At 40.0% G+C, this 24,246-nt stretch overlaps 1 protein-coding gene across 5 annotated transcripts in view; it reads right to left on the bottom strand.

The window, feature by feature from the left end:
- The window catches only part of ANO6 (anoctamin 6), a 207,960-nt gene that overhangs the window by 133,495 nt on the left and 50,219 nt on the right, over positions 1 to 24,246 (bottom strand). For 2 of the 5 annotated variants that reach the window (XM_054443037.2, XM_063672660.1), the window contains exon 2: positions 20,519 to 20,581. The exons of the other annotated variants lie outside the window; for them this stretch is intronic. In XM_054443037.2, coding sequence (XP_054299012.1) covers positions 20,519 to 20,581 — 63 coding nt within the window. The remainder of the gene's footprint in view (positions 1 to 20,518; positions 20,582 to 24,246) is intronic. 5 annotated transcript variants of the gene reach the window in all.

The raw sequence follows: 24,246 nt of genomic DNA, 5'->3' as shown, positions 1-24,246 counted from the left end.
CCTATCAGATTCACTGTGAATTCATTAGTTCTCTTACATCTTAAAAAAATTTATTGCAGTAACATAATATATAAGCATAAAGTTTGCCACTTTAGCCATTTTAAATATATAATTCAGTGGCAATAATTACATTCACAATGTTGCACAGCCATCACCACCATTTCCAAAATGTTTCTAATCACCCCAGAAACTCTAACCATTAAGCACGAATTCCTCATTTCCCCTTCCCTTTTTCCCCAGTCCCTAGTTATCTCTAATCTTTTTTCTATCTCTATGAATTTGCCTATTTAATATATTTCATATAAATAGAGTTATACAATATTTGTCCTTTTGTTTCTGGCTTATTTCACTTAGTATAATGTTTTCAAGGTATATCCAAGTTGTAGCATATATCAGAACTTTGTTCCTTTTTATGACGGAATAATATTTAATTGTACAGATCTACTACGCTGTGTTTACTCCATTCATCTGTGGATGGACACAGGTGTTGTTTCCACCTTTTTGCTATTGTGAATAATGCAGCAATGGGCACGGTTATACAAGTATCTGAGTCCCTGTTTTCAATTCTTTTGGGTGTATATCTAGGATTTGGAACTGTGGATCGTATGATAATTATGTTTGCTTTTTAAGGAATTGCCAAATTGTTTTCACAATGCCTGCACCATTTTACAGTCCCACCAGCAATGTATGAGGGTTCTAATTTCTCTACATACTCACCAACACTTACTATTTTGTGTGTTCTTATTTGATTTAAAAAAAAAAAATAGTAGCCATCCCGGTAGGTGTAAAGTGGTATTTTGATTTTCACTTCCCTAATGGTGAATGATGTTGAGCATTCCCTCATGTGCTATTAGATATCTGTACATATTCTTTTGGAAAAATGTCAAAAATTCTGAAGTCCTTTGCCCATTTTCCAACTGAGTCTGTCTTTTTGCTGTGTTCAGGAGTTATTTATATATTCTGGATATTAAAGACTTATCAGATACATGATTTCCAAATATTTCTCCCATTCTATAAGCTGCCTTCACTTTCTTAATATCCCTTGATGCACAAAAATTTTTAATTTTCTCAAGTGCCGTTATCTATTTTTAATTTTTTTTTGTTGTTGTTCATGTTTTTGATGTTATATCTAAGAATCTACTGCCAAATCCAAGGTCATAAAGATTTTCCTTTGTGGTTTTTTTTGGTTTTTTTTGAGACAGAGTTTCACTCTTGTTGCCCAGGCTGGAGTGCAATGGCGCATTCTTGACTCACTGCAACCTCTGCCTCCCGAATTCAAGCGATTTTCCTCCCTCAACCTCCTGAGCAGCTGGGATTACAGGCATGCACCACCATGCCCAACTATTCCCTTATGTTTTCTTCATGAATTTAGCTCTTGCACATGGGTTAATCCATTTTGAGTTAATTTTTGTCTGTGATGTGAGGTGGGATTGAACGTTGCTCTTTTCGCATGTGGAAATCCAGTCGCTGCAGCACCATTTGTTGAAGAGACTCTTCTTTCCTCATTGGGTGTATCTGGCATCCTTTTCAAAAACCAGTTGGGCCATTGACATGTGGGTTTATTTCTGGACTCTTGATTCTATTCCATTAGTCTATATATCTATCTGTACCCAAGACCACACTATTTTGATTACTGTAGCTTTGTCATTAAGTTTTGAAATCAGAACGCATGAATTCTTTGACTTTATTCTTTTTCAGAATTGTTTTGGTATTTGGACAACTTGCAATCTCATATGAAATTGTGGATCTGCTTTTTCATTTCTGCAACTTTTAGCATTTAATAAACAGACTTTTTAAAAACTTAGATTTACCATTAAAAATAGATAGCTGAAGAGTAATGTTATTCAATTTTGCCAGTTTGGTATTTTAAAAGCCTGGCTTAGAGAGCTGATATTCTATAAAGGACAAACAGTATCGATTGTAGAAATATGTTCCAATAACATCTTGGAACACTACTACTATTGCCTCATAGTCTAACTGGTTCAGGTCTCCTAAGACCCTCAGGGCTCACAGTTCAACATTATCCTGGGTTTGCAACTGGTTGTGGCTTAGCTGAAACTTGGTTCTAGTCACTGACCTGTCAGTTCCCAGATTATAGTGATTGCACATGGCCTGGGGATGAAAGAAGACACCACTTTTAAATTCCTATTGTCTTTCAGCTCAAAGCACATTTGAGTCATAACTTCATGCTTAACTTATCAGAGTAGGCCTGATTTCAAAACCAGTTTTTGCTGCCTAGAAGGAAGGAGAACATAAAAATAAAAGGGGGGGGGGGAACACTACAGGTTCACATGACCTTATCCAAAACCTGTGATGCCAAAACCTAGTGTTTCAGAATTCAGAATTTTTCAGAATTAAAAAAAAAAAAAAATTTACATGTATATATTGTCTCTATTACTAATGCATCCCCAGTGAAGTCTGGAACAGCACGCCTTACCCAAACACATTCATATTTTGCAGCCAGATAATATAAATATTCATTTGAGGGGGAGGATACTGAAAAATGTAAATAGTCTTGTGTTGGTTTAGGTCAGATATCTACATCAAATGAGTTCAGCTCTGTCAGGTTTCATAACCAAAGGAATTACCAAAAAAATTTTTTTCAGCACTTTATGGAAGTTTGAATTCTAAGGAATTGTGAACCTGTAACAACTAAGAATATATTCAGCACCCAATAACAGATTACACAAAACCTCAGTATAATTGCTTGTCATATACACACAGAGCAAAAGGTTGGCCAATTACCTTCAAATGAAAATCTAATTGACTGGAAAAGGGAAGGACTCCATAGGGTCTCATTTCCTCTAATCATCTCACAAATTGAGTATTTACCAAATTAGTATTTCCCCCAGTAATCAGCTACAAATAAACTCTAACCCAGAAAGTAAATCCTAAATTTGGATAAAAGGAAAATCAGAATTGATATACTACTTTTAATTATCCAAATGAACAGAAAATAGTCATTAATATCTAATATTAGCAAAGACGCTGGAAATAAACACACATTGCCAGTGTGGGGTGGTATAAGCTTTTTGGGTAGCAATTTGGTGAGTATAGCAAAAGCTTTAAAATTATTCACACCCGGCTGGGCACAGTGGCTCACACCTGTAATCCCAGTACTTTGGGAGGCGGAGGCGGATGGATCACCTGAGGTCAAGATCAGCCTGACCAAAATGGTGAAACCCCGTCTCTACTGAAAAAATACAAAAATTAGCCAGGTGTGGTGGCGGGCACCTGTAATCCGAGCTACTCAGGAAGGTGAGGCAGGAGAATAGCTTGAATCTGGGAGGTGGAGGTTACAGTGAGCTGAGATTGCACCCCTGCACTCGAGCCTGGGAGACAGAGTCAGACCATGTCCAAAAAAAAAAAAAAGTAATAATAATAATAAAATAAAAAGAATTCATACCCTTTGATCTTATAACTCTACTATGAAATACTTGATTGCTTAAATCAATTAGGATACAGCTATATGACTGTATATAATGCAATTATTTAAAATAATTTATAGAAGACTATTCATGACAGAAAATTTCAGCAATATATCTCTATGTGAAAAAGTAGATTATAAAATGTTATATATTACTGGCTAACACGGTGACACCCCGTCTCTACTAAAAAAAAAAATACAAAAATTAGCTGGGCATGGTGGCGGGCGCCTGTAGTCCCAGCTACTCAGGAGGCTGAGGCAGGAGGATGGCTTGAACCCAGGAGGTGGAGCTTGCAGTGAGCTGTGATAGTGCCACTGCACTCCAGCCTGGGCGACAGAACGAGACTCCGTCAAACAAAAACAAACAAACAAACAAAAAAGTTACATATTATAATATATACCCAAAAGAATTAAAAGTAGGAGCTCAAACAAATATTTGGACATCCATGTTCATAGCAACATTTACAATAGCAATTCAAGTGTCCACTGACTGATGAATGGGTAATAAAACATATAATGGAGTATTATTCAGCTTTAAAAAGGAAGAAAATTCAAACATATGCTACAACATAGATTAATCTTGAGGACATCAGGCTAAGCAACATAAACCAGTCACAAAAGGACAAAGAATGTAGGATTCCACATATATGAAGTACTTAGAATAGTCATATTCACAGAGACAGAAAGTAGAATGGAGGTTGCCAGGAGAAGGGGGAATGGGGAGTTATTGTTTAATTGGTAGTTTCAGTAACAACCTTTTCCAAGATGAAAATGATTCTGGAGATGGATGGTGGTGATGGTTGCACAACAATGTGAATGTACTGAATGCTTTTAAGTGCCGAACTATACACTTAATTGTTAAAATGGCAAGTTTTAGATTATGTGTATTGCACCACCACACACAAAAAAGTGTTGCTTTAAAAAAATAATCCTTTAGCTGTTGTAGGCTAGGCTGTACCAGGCAGTAGGTGCTTTCTAACACCTAGATGGGTGAGCAGGAATGAGATCTGCTACATGCTCTGCTGTCCTTTAGGGAGAGCTCTTGTGAGGCTTCAGTCCAGTCCATAATGACCATCTGACAGGTGGAGGGGACTCTCGTGGTGCTGGGGCTTTTATCATCTTACCTCTACTTTAACTCTCCCCCTTGCCATGAGCCATTTTCCAATAAACTGAAGGGTATATAATTTTAAAAACCGTTATGTATTATATGATCTAAGACTTGTATGGGGTAAAAAAAAAAATGTAAGCAAAAGGATAAGGAGTAGTGGGATGTCAGGTGATCTTTATTATTTTAATACTTGATGTTTTCCAAATTTTCCACAATGAACAAAAGACCAACACATCAAGAAGCATCCCAGTTTTAACATATCTACCCTCCACTGTGTCTTCCCCTCAAAAGAGGTTTGCTATACCTTGCCTTTCCCACTTCAGTAAATGCCCCAAAATTCACCAAATTAACCAGACCAAAATTACTGAAGTCATCCCTGACTCCTTTTCCTTATTCTCCCACATCCAATTTCTCAGTAAATCCTGTCCGCCAAATTTTCAAAACCTACCCAGGAGCCAGCTACTTTTCACCATTCCCACAGGGCTTCTATGGATAATACAGCTCACACTTAAGAGCGTGCAATAGATTCCAGTGCCTATTCTATAGCTGTCCTTTTCATATATGAACACATATATGAGGGAAACTCAGACCTCTGGTGGGGACGAGGAGTCTCAGCAAGAAGCGTCTGGCCCTGTGCCACAGGGTGCTGATCTCTTTCAGCCTACAACACTCACAACGACCTCTTCTCCAGACCGTACCAGTGATGCAGGTGCTCCACACAATTACTTTGTAGCCTTTTTTTTTCTTTTTTCTTTTTTCTTTTTTTTTTTGAGACAGAGTCTTGTTCTGTTGCCAGGCTGGAGTGCAGTGGCACGATCTTGGCTCACTGCAACCTCTGCCTCCCAGGTTCAAGCGATTCTCCTGCCTCAGCCTCCCGGTAGCTGGGACTACAGGTGCGTAGCACAACACCTGGCTAATTTTTTGTATTTTAGTAGAGACAAGGTTTCACCATGTTGGTGATCTCCTGACCTGTGATTCGCCTGCCTCGGCCTCCCAAAGTGCTGGGATTACAGGCGTGAGCCACCGCACCTGGCCTCGGTAGCCTTTTTACTGCAGCATTTCTCAACTCTGAATATGTAACTTTTATAAGGGGCTTGAATCTATGCTGTTTTCTCCACAAAAAATTAACTCCTCATGTGTCTTCTTTCATTATACTTTGATAGTTGATTCTGTAACTTGAAATTATATTCCGGTGCTAGTTGGTAACTACTTCCTACTACTCTCCCCAGTAGATGGGGTGGGGCGTGGTGATGGATGGCAGACAGGAACACTGCCTTCAAATTGGGAAGTTCTTTATTTAATAGGTCTGTAAAGGCCATTTCTTCTAGAATCCCAACCCAGACTTCAATCATGTGATTATATTCTCCAGGTGGCCAGGCATAGCTAAGGAAATTTAAGCATTTTTACTCCAGAAAATATCACAATTTAGTTCTTTAGTTGAGATCTTACAAAATAAATGGATTATCTGAATACAGCTAAATCATCTTAGAGATTCAAGCTACTTAAAATTTCTTAAATATACACTTAACATGTTAATTACAGAAATAATAGAAATGACATATAACTCAGATTGCCCCTCCCTAGGGAGTAATAATCCTGAGGCTTGTTCCAGGATTAAATGTCTTAAATTACTGGTCCTTTGTGGTTGGTTTCATTTGAGGCCTGCTTTTGTCCTTGTCCTTTCCTTTTATGTGCCAAATTTATACAGGCATCAGACTTTCACACATAATAACTATCATTTACTTAGCATGCAGGATGAGCTAAGCATTACAGTAGGTCTTAGATACACAAAAACAGTCACTAAGGTATTTTATGTGTGAAGGCTTTAGGTAAATAAAACATACCAGTGACCATCTGGGGAGAACAGATGCCTGCAGAGGGCTGGGGGAGCCCAAGAAGAGACTCCTAAAGCAGCCTGGCTGGGAGTTGGAGGAGGTAGCCCCTGTTGGGCATCAGCAAACAACACCCCTTTTAAAATAAAGGCCTTAGCAGCAGCCTCAGAAGCAAAAGTTTTTCTCTCACCTTCTCCTGCCTGCCTATCTCTCAATCCCATTCTCCCCTGAGGCTGGCCACAGAAACTAGAAGATGAGTCTAGAAGCCAGAATTCCTTTTGAGGGATTTTTTACAAAATTATACAGAAAAGTGGAGATAAAGAAATTCTGGCCATAAGATTCTGGCCATAAAGTACTTATCTGATCTACACTGTTTGACTGTAGGTTAAAATCCACATTCCAGAGAGTCTTACCCAGAAGGAAGGAATGCTGCTTAGAGAGGTCAAGAAGCATCTGGACAGACAGGCCTTGCTGGGTTTCCCCACTCTGTCTATTCGCATTAGATCAGACCCTTTTTTCCAATTGTGTTTCTACATGGCTGTCTATACTTTCTTGAATCTAAGCATAAAAATGGACAATTTCCCCTGTATCTTTGGGTCTTCATTCTGAAGGTTTCCATATCATCTAAAACTATGATCAAATAAATGTGTATGCCTTTTATCCTATTAATCTGCCTCTTGTCAGTGATTTTCAGCAAACCTTCAGAAAGCAAAGGGGAAGTTTTCCTTTGGCCTTGACACCCCTAAACCATGTCTTGATGGATGCATAAGAGGAAGTGAGAGACAATCTAAGAGGTTGTTGTGATAGGAAAACCCAGGCTGGAATAACAGTGATGGTGGTAGTGGGGATAAACAGAAATACATGGATTCCGGTGACATTAAGGTATTAGAATCAACAGGCCCTGCAGGCTGATAGGAAAGGAAGATGAGAAATGCTTAGACTACGAGTCCTGTCTGACTTTACCAACTGGGTTCACTAAGTAAGAAGGGCCTTTTAAATCTAACTCTTCCTTCACCAGTTTCAGTAGGAAATCTTAGTTCCCATTACGTAGACAGAGTAGAAAAAATAGATGCTATTACATGGAAACATTAAATTATATAACTGAATCAACCAAATTATATTTATTCCTTCAACCAATAAATGTCTGTGGCACTCTTGCTAAACGTAAGCACTGGGTAAGCTCTGGAAATACAGCAGTAACTGAGGACTTTGCCTTTCCCCACCCTGTCCCATCTACCCACTCTTCCTCATGGGAGAGGTGGCATATCCCTTCTGATCATAGCCCAAAGCCTCCTCCTATGCCATGGCTCCCATTCCCACAGGATTTCTTGTGACTTCAGCACTTTTTACTGTGACTTCAACCTACGCTTCATTTTCACCTTTGTCAACATTTTTCATGCTCAGATTTATTCCATCTTAAAAAAGTAAAAAGCCTCTCCTTAGGAAATGTATCACTATCAAATGTTAAATGTGCATACACTTCGACCTCACAAATTCTACTTAATTCCTGTACACATTTGGAAAGATATAAATATGCACAAGTACGTTAAGATGTTGAGTGTAACAGTATAAGAGACACCAAAATTTCTAAGTAAAACTAAAATATCCAGACAACACTACAGCACAACAGAATAGTATGCATCTACTTTAGGGAGTAACATGTCTATAATGTACAGAACAAAAACACGAACTTTGGCTGACTACATAGCAATAAAGCCAATTTTTGTAATGTAAGTGTGTATGAGAGAGTGAGCAATAGCACATGTACCGAAAAATCTTGAAGGATACACTTCAAACTATTAACAGTGGCTATATATGAGAGAATGCAATTATGGAGATGATTCTCAGTTATACTTTTTAATGTTTAGAACTTTTACAACGACTCATTGTAAAATATATTGCTTTGTAATCAGAATAAAACAATAAAGATAAAAGGTTATCAAAAAAGTTAAAACAACTTTAATCAACCTTTCCACTGCACCTATTGCATTATAACATAGTCCTTACTACTACTGATAAGGTCAAAGTACGCTGGCACTCCTCTACCATGGACTCAGCCTCCATTAGTCACCAGCCGGCTCTAAGGTCCATAGTGACTTGCATGCTGCTAAACCTAATGCCCATTTTACATTTTTGCCTTACTTGACATCTCAATGAGCTTTGACACGGCTGGTCATGACTTCTTTTGAAGACTCTCTCCTCTTGGTTTCATTCTCTTAGAGAGACTTCCATTTCTCTGATTTCCTCCATTGGTGCCTCCTCCTTGACTGCGCCTTCACTTCTGAAAATATTCAGGGCTCCATCCAAGCCCTGCTCCTCTTTAATTTGTCTGCTGGCAACTGTTAACACAGGTAGACTAAAGGTTCCAAATGCATTGCTCTATTTCAGCCATCTCTTCTGAGCCATAGATTCACATATCCAACTGCCTATGCAACATCTTCGCTTGGAAATGTCCCAGGCATCTCAGACTCAGTATACAGGATTTATGCTTCCCTCTCAACCACAAACACACTCAAAGCTATTCTTCAATATTTCGTGTCTGCATAAATGGTAACCCCACTTATTTGGCTGGTCAAGCCAGAAACTTGGTTGTCATCCTTGACTAGCCTCCCTTCCGCATCCCCTACAGCCAAACATTCGCTCTCCTATGGTGCTGAAGAGTTCTTGACTGTCTTCCTCTCTTCATCTCATCCTGCCAAGCCCCTCCCATCTGTTATTGGGACTATTGCACCAACCTCCTGACCGCCCACCTGCCAGCAACTTTCATCCCCTTTTAATCACTTATCTCTTCAGTAGCCAAAGCAATCTTTGAAAATAAAATTCTGACCCAGTACTTTTCTGCTTTAAATACTTTAATAGCTTCCCATTAGGAAACCACTTTCAAATTTAAAATAACAAACAGATGTTATTTCTGTAATGGGGAATGATATGGTTTGGCTGTTTGTCTCCTTCAAATCTCCTGTTGAAATGTAATCCCGAATGTTGGATGCAGCATCTAGTGGGAGGTAATGGACCATGGGGGTAGATGTCTCATGAATGGCTGAGCACCATCCCCATGCTTATGAGTTCTTGCTCAGTTCACATGAGATCTGGCTGTTTTAAAAGAGTGTGGTATTCTCCTCTCTCTCTTGCTCCTGCTCTCGCTATGGGACACGCTGCCTCCCCTTCGCCTTGCACCATGATTGTAAGCTCCCTGAGGCCCTCCTAGAAGCAGATGCCAACAGTGCACTTCCTGTATAGCCTGCAGAACTGTAAGCCAAAATAAACTTATTTTCTTTATAAATTACCCAGTCATAGGTATTCCTTTACAGCAACACAAGAATGGAATAACATGGGAAAAAATAAGACCAATGATTCTTAAAGAAGGCTGATTAAAAAGAGACTACAAGCAACATGAGGACAGAAGCTGTACCTATTTAGTTTGCTGTAGAACCTCAGTAGTTAGCCAGAATCTTTGCACACAGTTGACCCTAATACATATTTACTAAATGAATAAATAAGGTAGGGTTGAGGAAGGTATATTTTTGTTCATTTTTTGTGCCTTGTTTTAGAAGATGAAACTTGTATTCATATTACCTATTCACACACACACACATACACATACACACATGTTGACGGAAAACAGTGAAAGACAAACACAGGAGGAGCACTGATGGAGAGAGGCACAGGTGAAGGCATTAACATTTATCAGAAAGATGACAGATGAGAGAAGCAAAGATGAATGTAAACATGCATTTATATATGCATTATATATAAAATATACATATATTCTCTCTATATATATACATATATATAAAAACACATATATGATACAATTTACATGCACACAATGTATATGCATTTTTGGAGGAAGGGAGATAAAAGAAGTTGAGGCAGTAGCCCCTGCAGGTTTCCTTTCCTTTTTGATTTAAGAAAATGATCTACTGAGAGGCCAAGAGGGTATGGAATAGAGGAAGGCAGTGAGAGTTTGAAACAGTTTCTGTGATTGATAGGAGAGCATCTGCTGACTCGGTGTGCCCGGCTCAGTTTCCATTCTGCTGGGTTTTTCTTCTGAGCTCTGTAAATATTCAAGACTCCAATTTTCTTTTTGGCTTCCTGTCCCAAGGCAATGGTTTCCCAGAATCAGTGCAAGAATCAAATGTATAACAATAACCAGGGGAACTATGCAAAATGATTCCTACACCTTGCCTGATGGAGATTCTGTGCTAGTAATTGGTGAGGGGTTGGGTCCCATGTACATGGCAATTTGTGAAGCACTGCCCTTTGGTCTGTAGGCCACAGGGTCACTGACCTCACAACCACATTTTCTCCTCAGTCACTGTACTGACCACAGCTGAGCAAACTGGGTTAGTGATCAAACTCGTCACTCAAAGTCACGGTGACATGCCATGTCCACTTTGTCTTTCCATCCAGCTGAGAAGCAGCAACTTAGAAAAGAGAAAAAAATATACAGAGATGGGTGTATTATCTTTTCAAACATGGCTTTGATGGGAAGGACACATTTCCTGATGGGTGCTCCCAGGATGGCCATCCCTGCCAGAGGGCAAAAGGGGAAAAAATAGACCTTTTTCTCTATTATCTTTCCTGTTCTTCTGTTCAAAACTAACATTTTATCTGGCTATTGAGAACATGAATCCAAGTGTGCTTTGGAGCTGAACTGTTATCAGCTGAAAATAGCCCAGAGGAAAAAAAATCCACAATTTTTAACCTTTTAACAGCTCTTGTTCATGAAATGTGGGTTGCAATTTTACTTGACTTTGAAGATGTCAGAATTACTGAGACTGACTAAAAAATACAAGGAGAAACTTAACTTCATATTTCTTCAATTGGCTGCCACAACTCTGTTTCCTATTCTGGTGTTCAGTTACATACAATTATCTCAACTTCTTGGAAATAAATCTAAGGGTAAAAAGAGATCTTAAAATCATTTTTCAATTCCCTAGTCTTATAGAACAGAAATAATGACAAGGCAGGATGCCCAGGATTAAAGAGTTTGTAGCAAATCTGGGAATGGAACCCAAGTGTCCTAAACACTGACCCAGGGGCTTCACGTACTCGCCCCACAATGTAACAAAAGAATTACGGTGAAATGGGGACTCACAGATCACACAGAAATTTGTTTCACAAGTGTGATCAAATGCCTTGTAAACAATTAAAAACTCATGTCGGTGAAACTTTATTTAAAGATAGAAGACTGAATATATGCATTTAGCTCTGCCCCCTCCTCAAGTACTACCAGAACATACACCAATAAAGACAAAGAAAAAAGAGGAGGAGAGACAGTAACACAATTTGGGGAGACATTGTGTTAGGCAAGTGCAACTACCTAGCCAATTGGAGAAATCTCAATACTAAAATAGGAAAGCCTCGAAGCAATTTCATTTAAATTATAAGCCCTCAAGAGGCTGGCAGCACAGGCTCCTCTGGAAGTGGGACTGAAGGTAGGGCAGGAGAATGGTCATAAGTCTGTTTATTGAGGAGTTGGACCCCCAGATTCCCTTCCTCAAGGCTTGAAGACAAGTGGTTGCCTCCCAACCCCACCCTACCTAGGGAAAGACTTGAAATGTATTCTCTGGAAAGAGTGAACAGAGGCTCTTCAGACAAGAGGATACCAGGCACAGTTGAGGATGGGGATCCCATACTGAAAAGACAGATTACACAAAAGATTATTGCTGAATGTTGAGACTCCTAGACTTCTACTTAGCTTTCTGACTAGTTGTATTTTCTCTTGGTCTGATTAACTTAGAGTGGTGGGTGGAGGGACGGTCTAAAATTACTAACAGAGTTTCCTAAACAAACAGCCAGACAGGTCACCCTAAAGTGAAGTGCATAATTGCCAAATGCCATCCACTACTACAGAACTTCCAGCCATCTTTCTAGATAGCTACTCAAAAATTAGAAGGGACAAGACTTTCCAGACACTAAGAGGGCATCTAACAGAGAAACAGCAAAGCAACTTGGTGAAGAGGGAAAAATCACATGAGAAAGATGCTTAAAACAAACAACAAAAAACTCTTGCATCATCAGAGATTGAGAAAAGTGCATCCAAGAAATAAGGAAAGATGTTACCAAAGGGAGACAGGGAGAAAGACAGAAATAGTCAAAGAATTAAAAAAGAGCTTTTGGAAATTAAAATGATTGAAAACTCAACAGAAGGCTTGAAAGATAAAATTCAGGAAATGTTCAATAAAGTTAAGCAAAAAGAGGTGAAAAATAGGAAAATGGAAAATTGGAGAACCAATTCAGGATAGCCAATATCCAAATAACAGATGTATTAATGGATTAGAGAAAATGGAAGGCAAGTAACTGTCAAAGAAATTTCCCCAAATTGAAAAGGATTAGGAATTAAAGAACACCTTTCTCCCACGACTGAAAACAAACTGAAGGACACTTTTTTCCTTTAAAAAATGGAGTTGGGGGTTGGGCACGGTGGCTCACACCTGTAATCCCAGCACTCTGGGGGCTAAGGTGGGAGGATCACTTAAGGCCTAGAGTTCCAGACCAGCCTGGGCAACACAGAGAGACCCTGTCTCTACAAAAAAATTTAAAAATTAGCCAGGTGTGGTACATGCATATAGTCTTAGCTACAAGGTGGAGGGTGGTTTGAGGGGCGAGGATAGCTTGAGCCAGGAGTTTGAGGGTGGAATGAGCTATGATTGTGCCACCTACTCCAGCCTGGGCAACAGAGCAACACCCTGTCTCTAAAAAATACATATAATAATTTTTTTAATTAAAAACAATGAATTGGGTGGGGCTTGCCATAGTGAAAGGGTCTCCTGAGTTTCCACCATACTAATCATTATGGAATTTCTAAATACTGTGTTCAAAGAAAAAAGTCCACAAAATTCCAGAGCGGAAAAGTTTTTCATACAAAGGATCATAAGTCAGAATGGCAGGAACTTTTCAAGAGCAACTCTTGAAAGTAGAAGGCTTCAAAATTCTGAGAGCAGATAATTTCCACCTTTGAATTATATACTTAGTCAAGGTGTCAACTGAAAGCCAGAGAAAAATACAAGCATTGTCAGACCCACAAGTTTAAAAAAAAAAATTACCTGCCTTTAACCCTTTCTACATAAGACACTGGGAAATATGCTCCACCAAAATAAAATAGTAAACCAACAAAAAATAAGACATAAATGTAGGGCTCCAATGCAAGTCCTCAGAATGGTGGTGAAAAGGAATCTCTCACTCGGCCAAGGTCTAAAGATCAACTTGGGCAGGGTGGAGGAGATCAGAAGGCTGCGGGAGGAATCTCCCCCAAAGGATGAATTTGACAGGATTGCATGCATGGCTGATTACATTGAGAGGAGATTTACAATTGGGTAAAAGTGTGAGGTTGAATTATTCATAACTATATGAAAAACTAATAAAATCAGTATCTGCTGTATAGTCTCCAGAGGAAAAGTAATCAAAGTATATTATATAGTTCATCTGTGGAAAGTATTACATAGTTATAATAAAGTAAACACTGCGTATTGATCTTACCAAAATTATAACACAATTACAATTGAGGGAATGGGGTTGGGAAAGTTTGTGAGAGAAGGGAAGGAGGCTGGAGTAGGTGAAAAAGAGCTAAATACTTCTGCATCAATAGATAATGCCTAAAACTGAAAAATAGATAAATTATAATTTAAGTATGTTAACCAGAGATATAGAGGTAATTACTAAAAGAATCAGCTACAGTTAAAAATCCTGGCCTCTTGGGAACAGCGAACAGAAAAGGAGACGCAGCTGGTTTTCATAACAAAACCTGCAACATTATTTAATTTTCGAGTTATGTAAACATTCTAACTAATTACGTAAAACTTTGACTAAAATAAAAACTTTTCATTTTTCACCCCCACTTAAAAAAGGCGGGGAGCTCATGGCATGAACACATATAAACGTAAGAATCACTGTTCTGGCACCTACTATATGCCAGGCACATGCTAGATGCAGAAGATAAAACAGAAAATGTCCCTTTTTAGGAAGCTTATATTCCACAATAAAAACTAAATACAAGTACTTTTAAAATAACTGACTGCTTGGAGATATGAAGGAAATAAACAACTTGATATAGCAGAGATTAAGAGATGGAAGTATTTTGGGTAGGGTGGGTCAGAGGAGCCTCCCTGAGGGGTGATATTTGAGATGTGAAGTATGAGGAGCTGGCTATGCAGGGCTTAAAAAAAAGAGCATGCAAGGAAAAAGAAAAAACAAGACAATGGTTCTGAAGCAGAAAGTATCTTGGTGTGCTCAAAGATATGATCAAAGATCAGTGTGACTGCAGGGCGGTGAAGACATGAGAGGCTGGGGAACAAGTGAGGTAAACACTGACAGGTAAACAATGGGATGGCACCACAGCATCACAGAGCATACTTCTGTGGCAGGAGTGGAAACAACAGACCCAGTCAGTAGACTAATGTTGAAGTCCAGGTGACAAAGTTGGCCTAAGATGATAGTAGTGGAGACAGAGAAGATACTCAAAATCATCTTGAAGGTAGAAGTACTGGGGGGACAGGAAGGACAATAGAAGAGAAACCAAGGAATTTATACAGGTTTCTGACTTTGTAAGTTGGAAGGATGGTGGTACCATTTACTGAGATGAAGACACAGAGTGCAGAGGCAGGATGGGGTAGATGGGACATGGAAGCAAATCAAGAGTTCTTCCCTGAACATGAGACATCCATCCAGGAGTGCTGTCAAGGAGGGAGGAGGGTACGGCATCTAGAACTCAGAAGAGCTCAGTGTTGGAGATATATACCTTGGAGAGTCAGCAAATTAATGGTATTTAAAGCCCCTGAAATAGATGAGCATGTAGACAGAAGAGGTATGGCTTAAACCATAGCATGAAGAATTCTCAACATTCCCAGGAGGCCAAATAATGAAGGAAATGCCAGTAAAGGACCAAGAAATGGCCAGTAGGGAAGGGGGAAGGCCAAGTTAGAAGGTAATTTCAAGAAGGCAATAGAAAACTGCTTAAAGCCACTCAGAGATCCAGTAAGATAGAAACGTATCCATTGGAAGCAGCAACACACAGATCTTGAATGACTCTGCCAAAATCAATTTCAGAAGAGTGATGGGAAAAGACACCACACTGTAACAGATTGAAAAATAAATGAGTAATGAAGAAGCTGTAGTACATGTAGGCAACATTTTAGAAATTTTGCTTTCAAAGGAGACAGAGAGGCCGGGCATAGTGGCTCATGCCTGTAATCCCAGCACTTTGGGAGGTCGAGGCGTGTGGATCACGAGGTCAGGAGTTCAAGACCAGCCTGGCCAATGTGGTGAAACCCCATCTCTACTAAAAATACAAAAATTAGCCAGGCGTGGGGGCGGGGGCCTGTAATGCCAGCTACTTGGGAGGCTGAGGCAGGGAATTGCTTGAACCCAGGAGTCAGAGGTTGCAGTGAGCCGAGCCAGGCACTGCACTCTAGCCTGGGCAACAGAGCAAGATTCCATCTCAAAAAATAAAAATAAATAAATAAATAAATAAAAGGAGACAGAGAAACAGGGTAAGAGATGGAGACGGATCTAAGGGTCTAGAGAAAGGTGTTTGATTCTTCAGTATTTTTAACACAGGGATTCCAGAGCATTAATTTACTAACTCCTTTAGTCGTACAACTTATCAAGCACCAGGATCAATGTCCTTACAGAGCTTACAATCTACTGGGATAGAAACAACAAACAAATATACATATACTAATTCCAGGTGGAGATAAGTGTTTTGAAGACAAAGCAGGTTAAGAGGATACAGAGTAACAGTGACATTTTAGATAGATAAGTCAGGGATGACAGCTCTGAGTAGGTGACATTCAAGTAAGAACGGAATGAAGTGCAGCAGCAAGTATCCTAGATGAGAAAGGAGTTGGGAGGTGAGAGAGGGTGGAGAGGATGATGAGGATAGTGGCCAGGCAAGGGGTGACATGTCAAGGGACAGGTGTGGCCAGAGCACAGTTAAGAGACAGGCAGAGCAGGAAGAGAAAGGATGGAGAGGTAGCAGAGGCCTTACAGTACATGGCCAAGTGTTTGAATTTTATACTGTTGGTAGAGAAGCCACTACAGATGGTATAAAGGTGTAAAAGAGAAGGATCACTGTGACTGTTCTGTGAACTCAGACCAAGAGGTGCATGAATGGTGGCAGGAAGCGACTACAGGAGTCCTTGCAAAACTTAGTAGTGGCCTGGGCTCAGATTTAGGTGTGGGTGCAGGGGATGATGGGTGCTTGAATTTGAGAATACGAGGTGTTACAGAAAGGCAGGAATCAAGGATGACTTCAGCTTTGGGGCCTGAGTGACTAGGTGGTATCACTGCAGAGGTTAAAACAATGGAGGAAGTATAAGCTCACGAAACAAATCAAGAATTTGGTTTTGGAAATGTTAAGTTCAACTCATCTACTAAACAACTAAGTGAAGAAGTAAAGCAGACAGCTGTAAAGCAAGAAAGAGATAGGGAGTGGACATAAGTATGTGGAAGTCATCCACATACAGATGGCATTCAGGGCCTTGCAAATGAATGAGATCACCTAAGGAGTGGAGATGGGGAAGAGGGTCGGGACACTAAGCCCTGGGTGCTCCAAAGTTTAGGGGCCAGAAGAAGAGAAGGATCCAGCAGGAGAGATTGGGAAAGAACAAGTGAGCAGTGAGCAGAATCAAGATAAAGCAGCATCATGAAGCCAAGTAAAAAAAGAATTTCAGGAAGCAGGGAGTGGTCAGCTGTGCCCTGTGCTGCTGAGATAAGCATGAGCTCCAAGAGAAAGTTCTGGGAGGCTCTGTGACTCACGATGAATGAACAACCCTCTGTGATAACATTCCTTACCCATAAGTGTATTCAGACCACTTAGTAACCCTCAGTTCATTTAGAACACTATGCCTCTGTTTCCAAGGAAGCCTCACCCCATGGCAAGCCTCCTTCAGGATTCTCCCAGGAAGCAAAAGAAGAGATCCCTGTGCCTGTGAAATAGAAATGGCTCTAATGGGGAGGCGTAAATAGGAAGCAGACCAACGCTCACAGCAAAGAACCCAATTTGTTGGGGCAGAACAGAACCATTCTACAAATTCCTACTTTTTTTTAACTCACAGCATGTGAGAGGAAAATCAACAGCAATCAAGTTTTATCATTCCCATTTTACTGATGAGGAAACTAAGGCACAAAGAGGTTACGTGAGTTGCCCAAAATCACACAGCTAGTAGGTAGGAAAGCCAAGATTCTCAAACCTAGGAATGAAAGGAAAAGAGCAAATTATCAACTATTTTGCTTGGCTGCCTCCCCCAAATCAAATGTGTAGTTTCTGGGAGTCAGATCACAAAATTCTATCTGACACTATATGACTTTTGATCAAAATTGGCCATCCTGTCTTCCATTTTAAAATATTTAATTGACGAAGATTGAATATATTCAAGGTGTACAATGTGATTTGATATACACTGTGTAACAATTACCACAATCAAATTAACACACCCCATCACCATTCATACTGTACATTAGATCCCCAGAACTTAGTCATCTTTAACTTAAACTCTGTACCCTTTGACCAACATCTCTCATTTCCCCCAATCCCCCAGCAATCACTGTTCTACTCTCTGGTTTTATGACTGTTTTAGATTTCACATGTAAGTGAGGTCAAACAGTATTTGTCTTTCTGTGTCTGGCTTATTTCACTTAGCATAACATCCCCCAGGTTCATCTATGTTGTCACAAATGGCAGGATTTCCTTCTTTTTTATGGCTGAATAACATTCCGCTGTATATATGCACCAAAATTTCTTTATCCATTCATCCATCAGTGGATACTTAGGTTGTTTCCATATCTTGGCTATTGTGAATAATGCTGCAATGAACACAAAAGTGTGACTGTCTCTTCAAGATACTAAGATCATTCCCTTTGGGTATATACTCAGAAGTGGGACTGCAGGATCATATGGTAGTTCTATTTTTGATTTTTTTTTGTTTTTAGAATCTTCATACTGTTTTCCATAATGGCTATGCAATTTATATTCCCAACAGTTTACAAGGATTCCCTTTTTTCCATACCACTGCCAACACTTTTTCTCATCAACTTATTGGTGTTTATTAAGAACTCTAAGGGAAGCTAAAGCCAGTGCTCTTCCACCAGCATGGTAAACGCTCAGTTAATAATGTCTCTTCTGGAGAATTCTCTCCTCTTATGACATGAGAGGCCATATTCAGTGTAAAAACACAAGGACATCAGACGTACTTGGATTTAAATTTTGGCTGCTCTCCTAGTGAACAGGTAAATGTAAAAATCTGGTCAGAATAAATCCTAATTTGCAGGGTAGTTATAAAAGTTTGATGACAGGACATAGATGAAAACACTGAAAATGGAGTCTTACATATTTAAAAAACCCTTTTTTCTCTCCTGCCCCTTCTCTTCACTTCCAGAATGCACTGCTGAGCCTCTGAAGTTAGTGTGTTAGAAGTTGGTTACTCATTAGTAGTTTTTGTTAAATTTTTCACCTACATAGCAGCAAAAAAAAGAAAAGAAAAAAAAAACCCAAAAAGGTGGTTCTTCAAATCTTCATGTTTTATCTTCAGAAAAATTTGCATCTTCAAACAATAAAAGTTATTTAATATAAAAATGTTTTATATTTACCTCCAACTAAATTGATTTGCTTTGTCTTGAAAGTTTCAGGAATATTTGTTTTAGGAAGATTTTCCGTGATATATGGTGACTTTACTTCCACACTGCCACATTACCATTTGACCTCCAATATGAAGGCTCTTAAAAATAATGCACGAAAGTATGAAGACTTAGGATTTCAAAGAGGTTCTTCACATTTCAATTATTATTCTGTCCTGTTTGCACCATCTTAACATCTTAGGGTCTACTCTACAACGAGGCCTAGTTTGCAGTTTTAGTTCCAAAAAATTTTAACTATGTATTTTCCACCCAAGAAAATTATTACTTTCCAGCATCTCAACAGTGAGCTTCCTGGCCACTTGTAGGCTAAGCAGATACTAGCTGTGATCTTCCTTTTAGAGAAAAGTCTCTGGTACAGCTACAAAGGTAAATGTAAATAGTGCAACTCTGAAAATATTTTTCCGGTAAAAATAGAACATTGGCCAAGGATGATCCTAAGTACACTGCAATGACAGAAGACAGAGTTTTTAAAAATCATTTGAAAAGACAAAACATATTAATCCAAAGAAGCCAAAGGATTTAATTCAGCTATACTAACAGAATGTGGCTGCTTTAAAATATTATAGATTGGTGCAAAAGTAATTGTACTTTTTGCTATTAAAAGTAATGACAATTACTTTTACTTTTGCACCAAATAATCAGTCCTTAAAATGTATTTTTATAAAATAGCATCATTTACTTTTGCACCAAGTAATAATTCAGTCCTTAAAATGTATATTTATAAAATAGCATCATTTACTTCAGACAACTTTTTGTTGTTAGGTAATGCCACAATACTCCCTTTTGTTATGCCATACATGTTTGTATGTTATTCGAAGGTCCCTGGATGTTGCACATAGCTTGAGTAACATGTAAGGTCACTGAAATCTTCTTTTCATTATTTTGTCATCAAAATATCCTTGCCAAACATTTTTTGCTAAAACTCTCTCTCCTGGAAGGCAGGGTGGGAAGTCCTTCTTGCTTTTAAGATCCTGGCCCACAGTACAGTGAGCCATAGACAGGTAAGAAATAACTTTTGCAGCCGGGCATGGTGGCCCACACCTGTAATCCCCACACTTTGGGAGGCCGAGGCGGGTGGATCACTTGAGGTCAGGAGTTCAAGACCAGCCAGGTCAACATAGCAAAACCCTGTCTCTACTAAAAATACAAAAATTAGCTGGGTGTGGTGGCATGCACCTGTAATTTCAGCTACTTGGGAAGCAGAGGTTGCAGTGAGCTGAGATTGCATCACTGCACTCCAGCATGGGTGACGGAGTGAGACTGTCTGAAAAAAAATAACTTTTGCTTTCTGAAGTTCTTTTCTGAAGCATGCATATAGGAATGGATTATTTTCAGCAATCCATGTGGACTGAGGAATAAAAAGTTACAGAACTTCAATTCAACAAATATTATCTGAAACCCCACTACTGTTACAGAAATAACAGGAAAGACAGGCCTGTTCTTCCAGAACTGACAGTCGGAGGGGAAAAGGAAGGAAAGATGCTGTTCAAATACAATGGAAGGGGATCTTACCCAGGCTGGATGGGAGGTGAGTATGAGGAGTCAGAAAAGGCCTCCTGGAGGCGGGAACATCACCTGAAGGATGAGGAGGCATCAATAAATACAATAGGCCAATATAAGGGATGGTGTTAGGCTGCAGACAGAGCAGGAGGCGGCATCAGACCTGCCTCTGTAACAACAAGGACCTGACCTCGTACAAGCCATTTGACCATTTTTGCTCTCATTTTCCTTATCTATAACATCGGATGGCTAGGATGTCAGTTAACCTTAACTCTTGCTGTGCATCAAAATCACCTGAGCACCTTCTAAAAAGAATGGCTCCTTCCTCTGAAAGGTTGTTTCAGGTGGTGGGGCATCAGTGTTTCTTTCACGAGCTCTCCAGATGATGCTAATCTGCAGCCAGGGCTGAGAACCACTGGATGAGATGAGCTCTCAAGGCCCTGACATCTCAGGTCTGTGGTTCACTACCCCTGGTGCACAATAACATCTTCTGGGAGCTTTTAGAAATCCCAGTGGAGGCTGCATTCCAGATAATTAAACCAGATCTATGGAGGTGGCCTCAGGCATCAGTAATTTCAAAGTTCCCAGAATGATGCCAAGCTACAACCAAGGTTGACAACCACTGTTCTAGGCCCTCTTAATACTTCAGTTCCCTATTATGGTCAATGAAGGATGGGAAAATTAAAAAGAAAACTACATTGAATTAAAAAAAAAACGAAATGCCAAAGGCCACCGAAGGATCTTAAACAGGACTGTACCACACATGGATGTGTACATCATTCATGCTGATGCATGACTGGTGGGAAATGCCCAATCCAAAATGCTCTCAGTTCTAAATTTAAGATTCAATGGAATACTCCTATAAAATGGCTCCATGGTGTGTTCTCCACAATACTTAGTTAGAAATTGATTTGCATGGTTGACTGTAATATGAACATTACATTCCCTACCCCCGAGGTTACTTAAATCCACTTATTAGGCAACGGTGAACTAAACAAACGGTAATTAGAAACACTCCAGACTACCTTTTAAATCTGTTGGTAAATTATGTTTTTCCTGCACCAAAGCCCATACACACAGCATGTCCACAAGCATCACAAAACCAAAGCCTCAGAAATATTTACACTAATAAGGGCATAAGCTACCTCTGGGCCTTCACACTGGATTCTGCAGGGAAGTAAGGGCTGCCTTAGAAGAAGACTATTCATTACTGTTATTTCTCACATCTGGGTAAATAAAGCACTGCCCACATGCGGTTAGAAATCCCAGGTGAAAATGAACTCTCCAGGGGTCTGGAAATGAAGAATACCTCTGATAGACTGTCTCATTTCCTGAAATGAGTCAGAAATGAAAGTAATTCTTCAGAAAAGAACATCTGCACTACGGCACAGCTTATAAATTAATGCCAGTGATACCTGTGGCTAAGAAGCTGGCCCCAGAGAAGAAGGGAGGGCCTGGGAACAGCACCAGAGCCTCTGCATTGCACTTAATCTCAGGGCTGCCGCTGTTAGCTTGGAGGGTCTGCAAATCCAATGAGCGGCCAGGCGTCCTGGTCTCCACCACAAATCTTGATTAGCAGTAAGACTGCTCACATTCCATTAGAGAGCTGGCCCCTTGCCAATGGGTGGAAGCAGCCAGAAAGGATGCATGTGCTGCCCTGAGCACGGAAATAGCAATTCTTACAAGAAAAATTGTTTTCCTTAACTAAAGATAGTCTACACCCGTTAATGATTCAGACAGACCTTTCTTCCTGGGGAGGACTATGACCTAATGCTGCCAAGGAAAGCCCTTTCCCTTCCTATTATGCAGGAAAAAGAGGTATTGGCATGTGGTCAGGTACTGGAGGACAGGAAAGAATGAAATGCCTTTAACAACTCTTGTAAAGACCAATAAACAGGAAAGTGAAAAAGAAAGATGGTTTTCACCAAGATCAGAGGTCAGTTATTCTTCTTAGGTGGCTCTTCATTATTTTTTTCGTCCTGGTTAAGTATGTATGTATTTGTTTTATTTATTTATTTAATTTTTGAGACAGGGTCTCACTCTGTCACCCAGACTGGAGTGCAGTGGTGCAATTTCAGCTCACTGCAACCTCCACCTACCAGGTCCAAGCAATTATCCTGCCTCAGGCTCTCGAGTAGCTGGGATTACAGGCATGTACCACCACACCTGGCTAATTTTTGTATTTTTGTAGAGACGGGGTTTCACCACGTTGGCCAGGCTGGTCTTGGACTCCTAACCTCAAGTGATCTGCCTGCCTCGGCCTCCCAAAGTGCTGGGATTACAGACATGAGCCACTGTGCCCAGACCTGGGTTTTTAAAAGGAATCCAGCACTACTGTTTGTAATGGAGTGGTGGGGGAACTGGAAACAATCTACATGCCTGTTAATAGGTGATTAGGCAAATTATAGTACATACACAATGGAATACTATGTAGTTATTTAAAAGCCTAATCTGTGTGCAGATATAGAGATATCTGTACTCTCTATGACACATTAATACATTAAAAAATGCACCCGGCCTTTTTAAACATTTGTGTAAATGTTTTCAAAGAAGTTTCCTAAAATAGGAGAGGGTTGGGAGAGAGTGTTATTTTTCTTTTATACCCTTCAATACAGTTTTGACTTATCTTTTCATATACCTGTACCCTTCCCCTTTTAATAACAGGCACTAAATAAGTGGAGGGCTATTTCTGGTTTCTTCTTTATGCTAGCCCCTTCATACATAATTTACAAGTAAGTGCTATTTTTTTGAGATGGGAGTCTTGCTCTGTTGCCCAGACTGGAGCGCAGTGGCATGATCTCGGCTCACTGTAACCTCCACCTCCCTGGTTCAAGCGATTCTCCTGCCTCAGCCTCCTGAGTAGCTGGGATTACAGGTGCCCGCCACCACACCTGGCTAATTTTTATATTTTTAGTAGAGAAGGGGTTTCACCACATTGGCCAGGCTGGTCTCAAACTTCTGACCCTGAAGTGATCCGCCCACCTCGGCCTCCCAAAGTGCTGGGATTATAGGCGTGAGCCACCATGCCTGGCTAGTGCTATTTTAAACAGATGTTATGGAATCGTAACTCCCCAAAAATCAGATGTTGAAGCCCTAACCCAAAGTACCTCAAAATGTGACTGGATTTGGAAAAGATAAGGTCTTCAAAGAGGTGATTAAGTTGAAAATGAGAGTGTGAGAGTGTGAGAGTGTGCCCTAATCCAATCAGACTGGTGTCCTTAAAAGAGGAAGAAATTTGGACACAGAAAGATACCAGAGTGCATGCACGCAGAGGAAAGACCATGTGAGGACACAGAAAAGGTGGTCGTTGGCAAGCCTCAGGAGAAACCAAATGGATTGACACCTTGACCTTGGACTTCCTAGCCTCCAGAACTGTGAGAAAATAAGTGTCTGTTGTTTAACAACCCAGGCTAAAGTATTCTGTCATGGCAGCCCCAGCAAACTAATATAACAGACAAATAGATGGATGATTCAATTCAAATAGCACAACATGGATGCTGTCACCCACAAGAGTCTTCAACAGGTGAAAAGCCCACTATGTCCACCGTGATGCTGATGGCCTCATCTGCTTTGTGAAGAAACAGGAGTTTCTGACTAAATCATGTTCACCCTGTTAAGTGGCTCAAGCTGGGACTTGAATGGGTTTCCCACTTCGTCATTTTTAACAAACCCCATAACTCAAAGAACTAGAGCCATATTATACACACACACACACTTGTTTTTTGAGACAGGGTCTTGCT

Source organism: Pongo pygmaeus, chromosome 10 (assembly GCF_028885625.2).
Source record: "Pongo pygmaeus isolate AG05252 chromosome 10, NHGRI_mPonPyg2-v2.0_pri, whole genome shotgun sequence".
NCBI lineage: Eukaryota > Metazoa > Chordata > Mammalia > Primates > Hominidae > Pongo > Pongo pygmaeus.
This window is presented reverse-complemented; position numbering and strand designations above follow the sequence as displayed.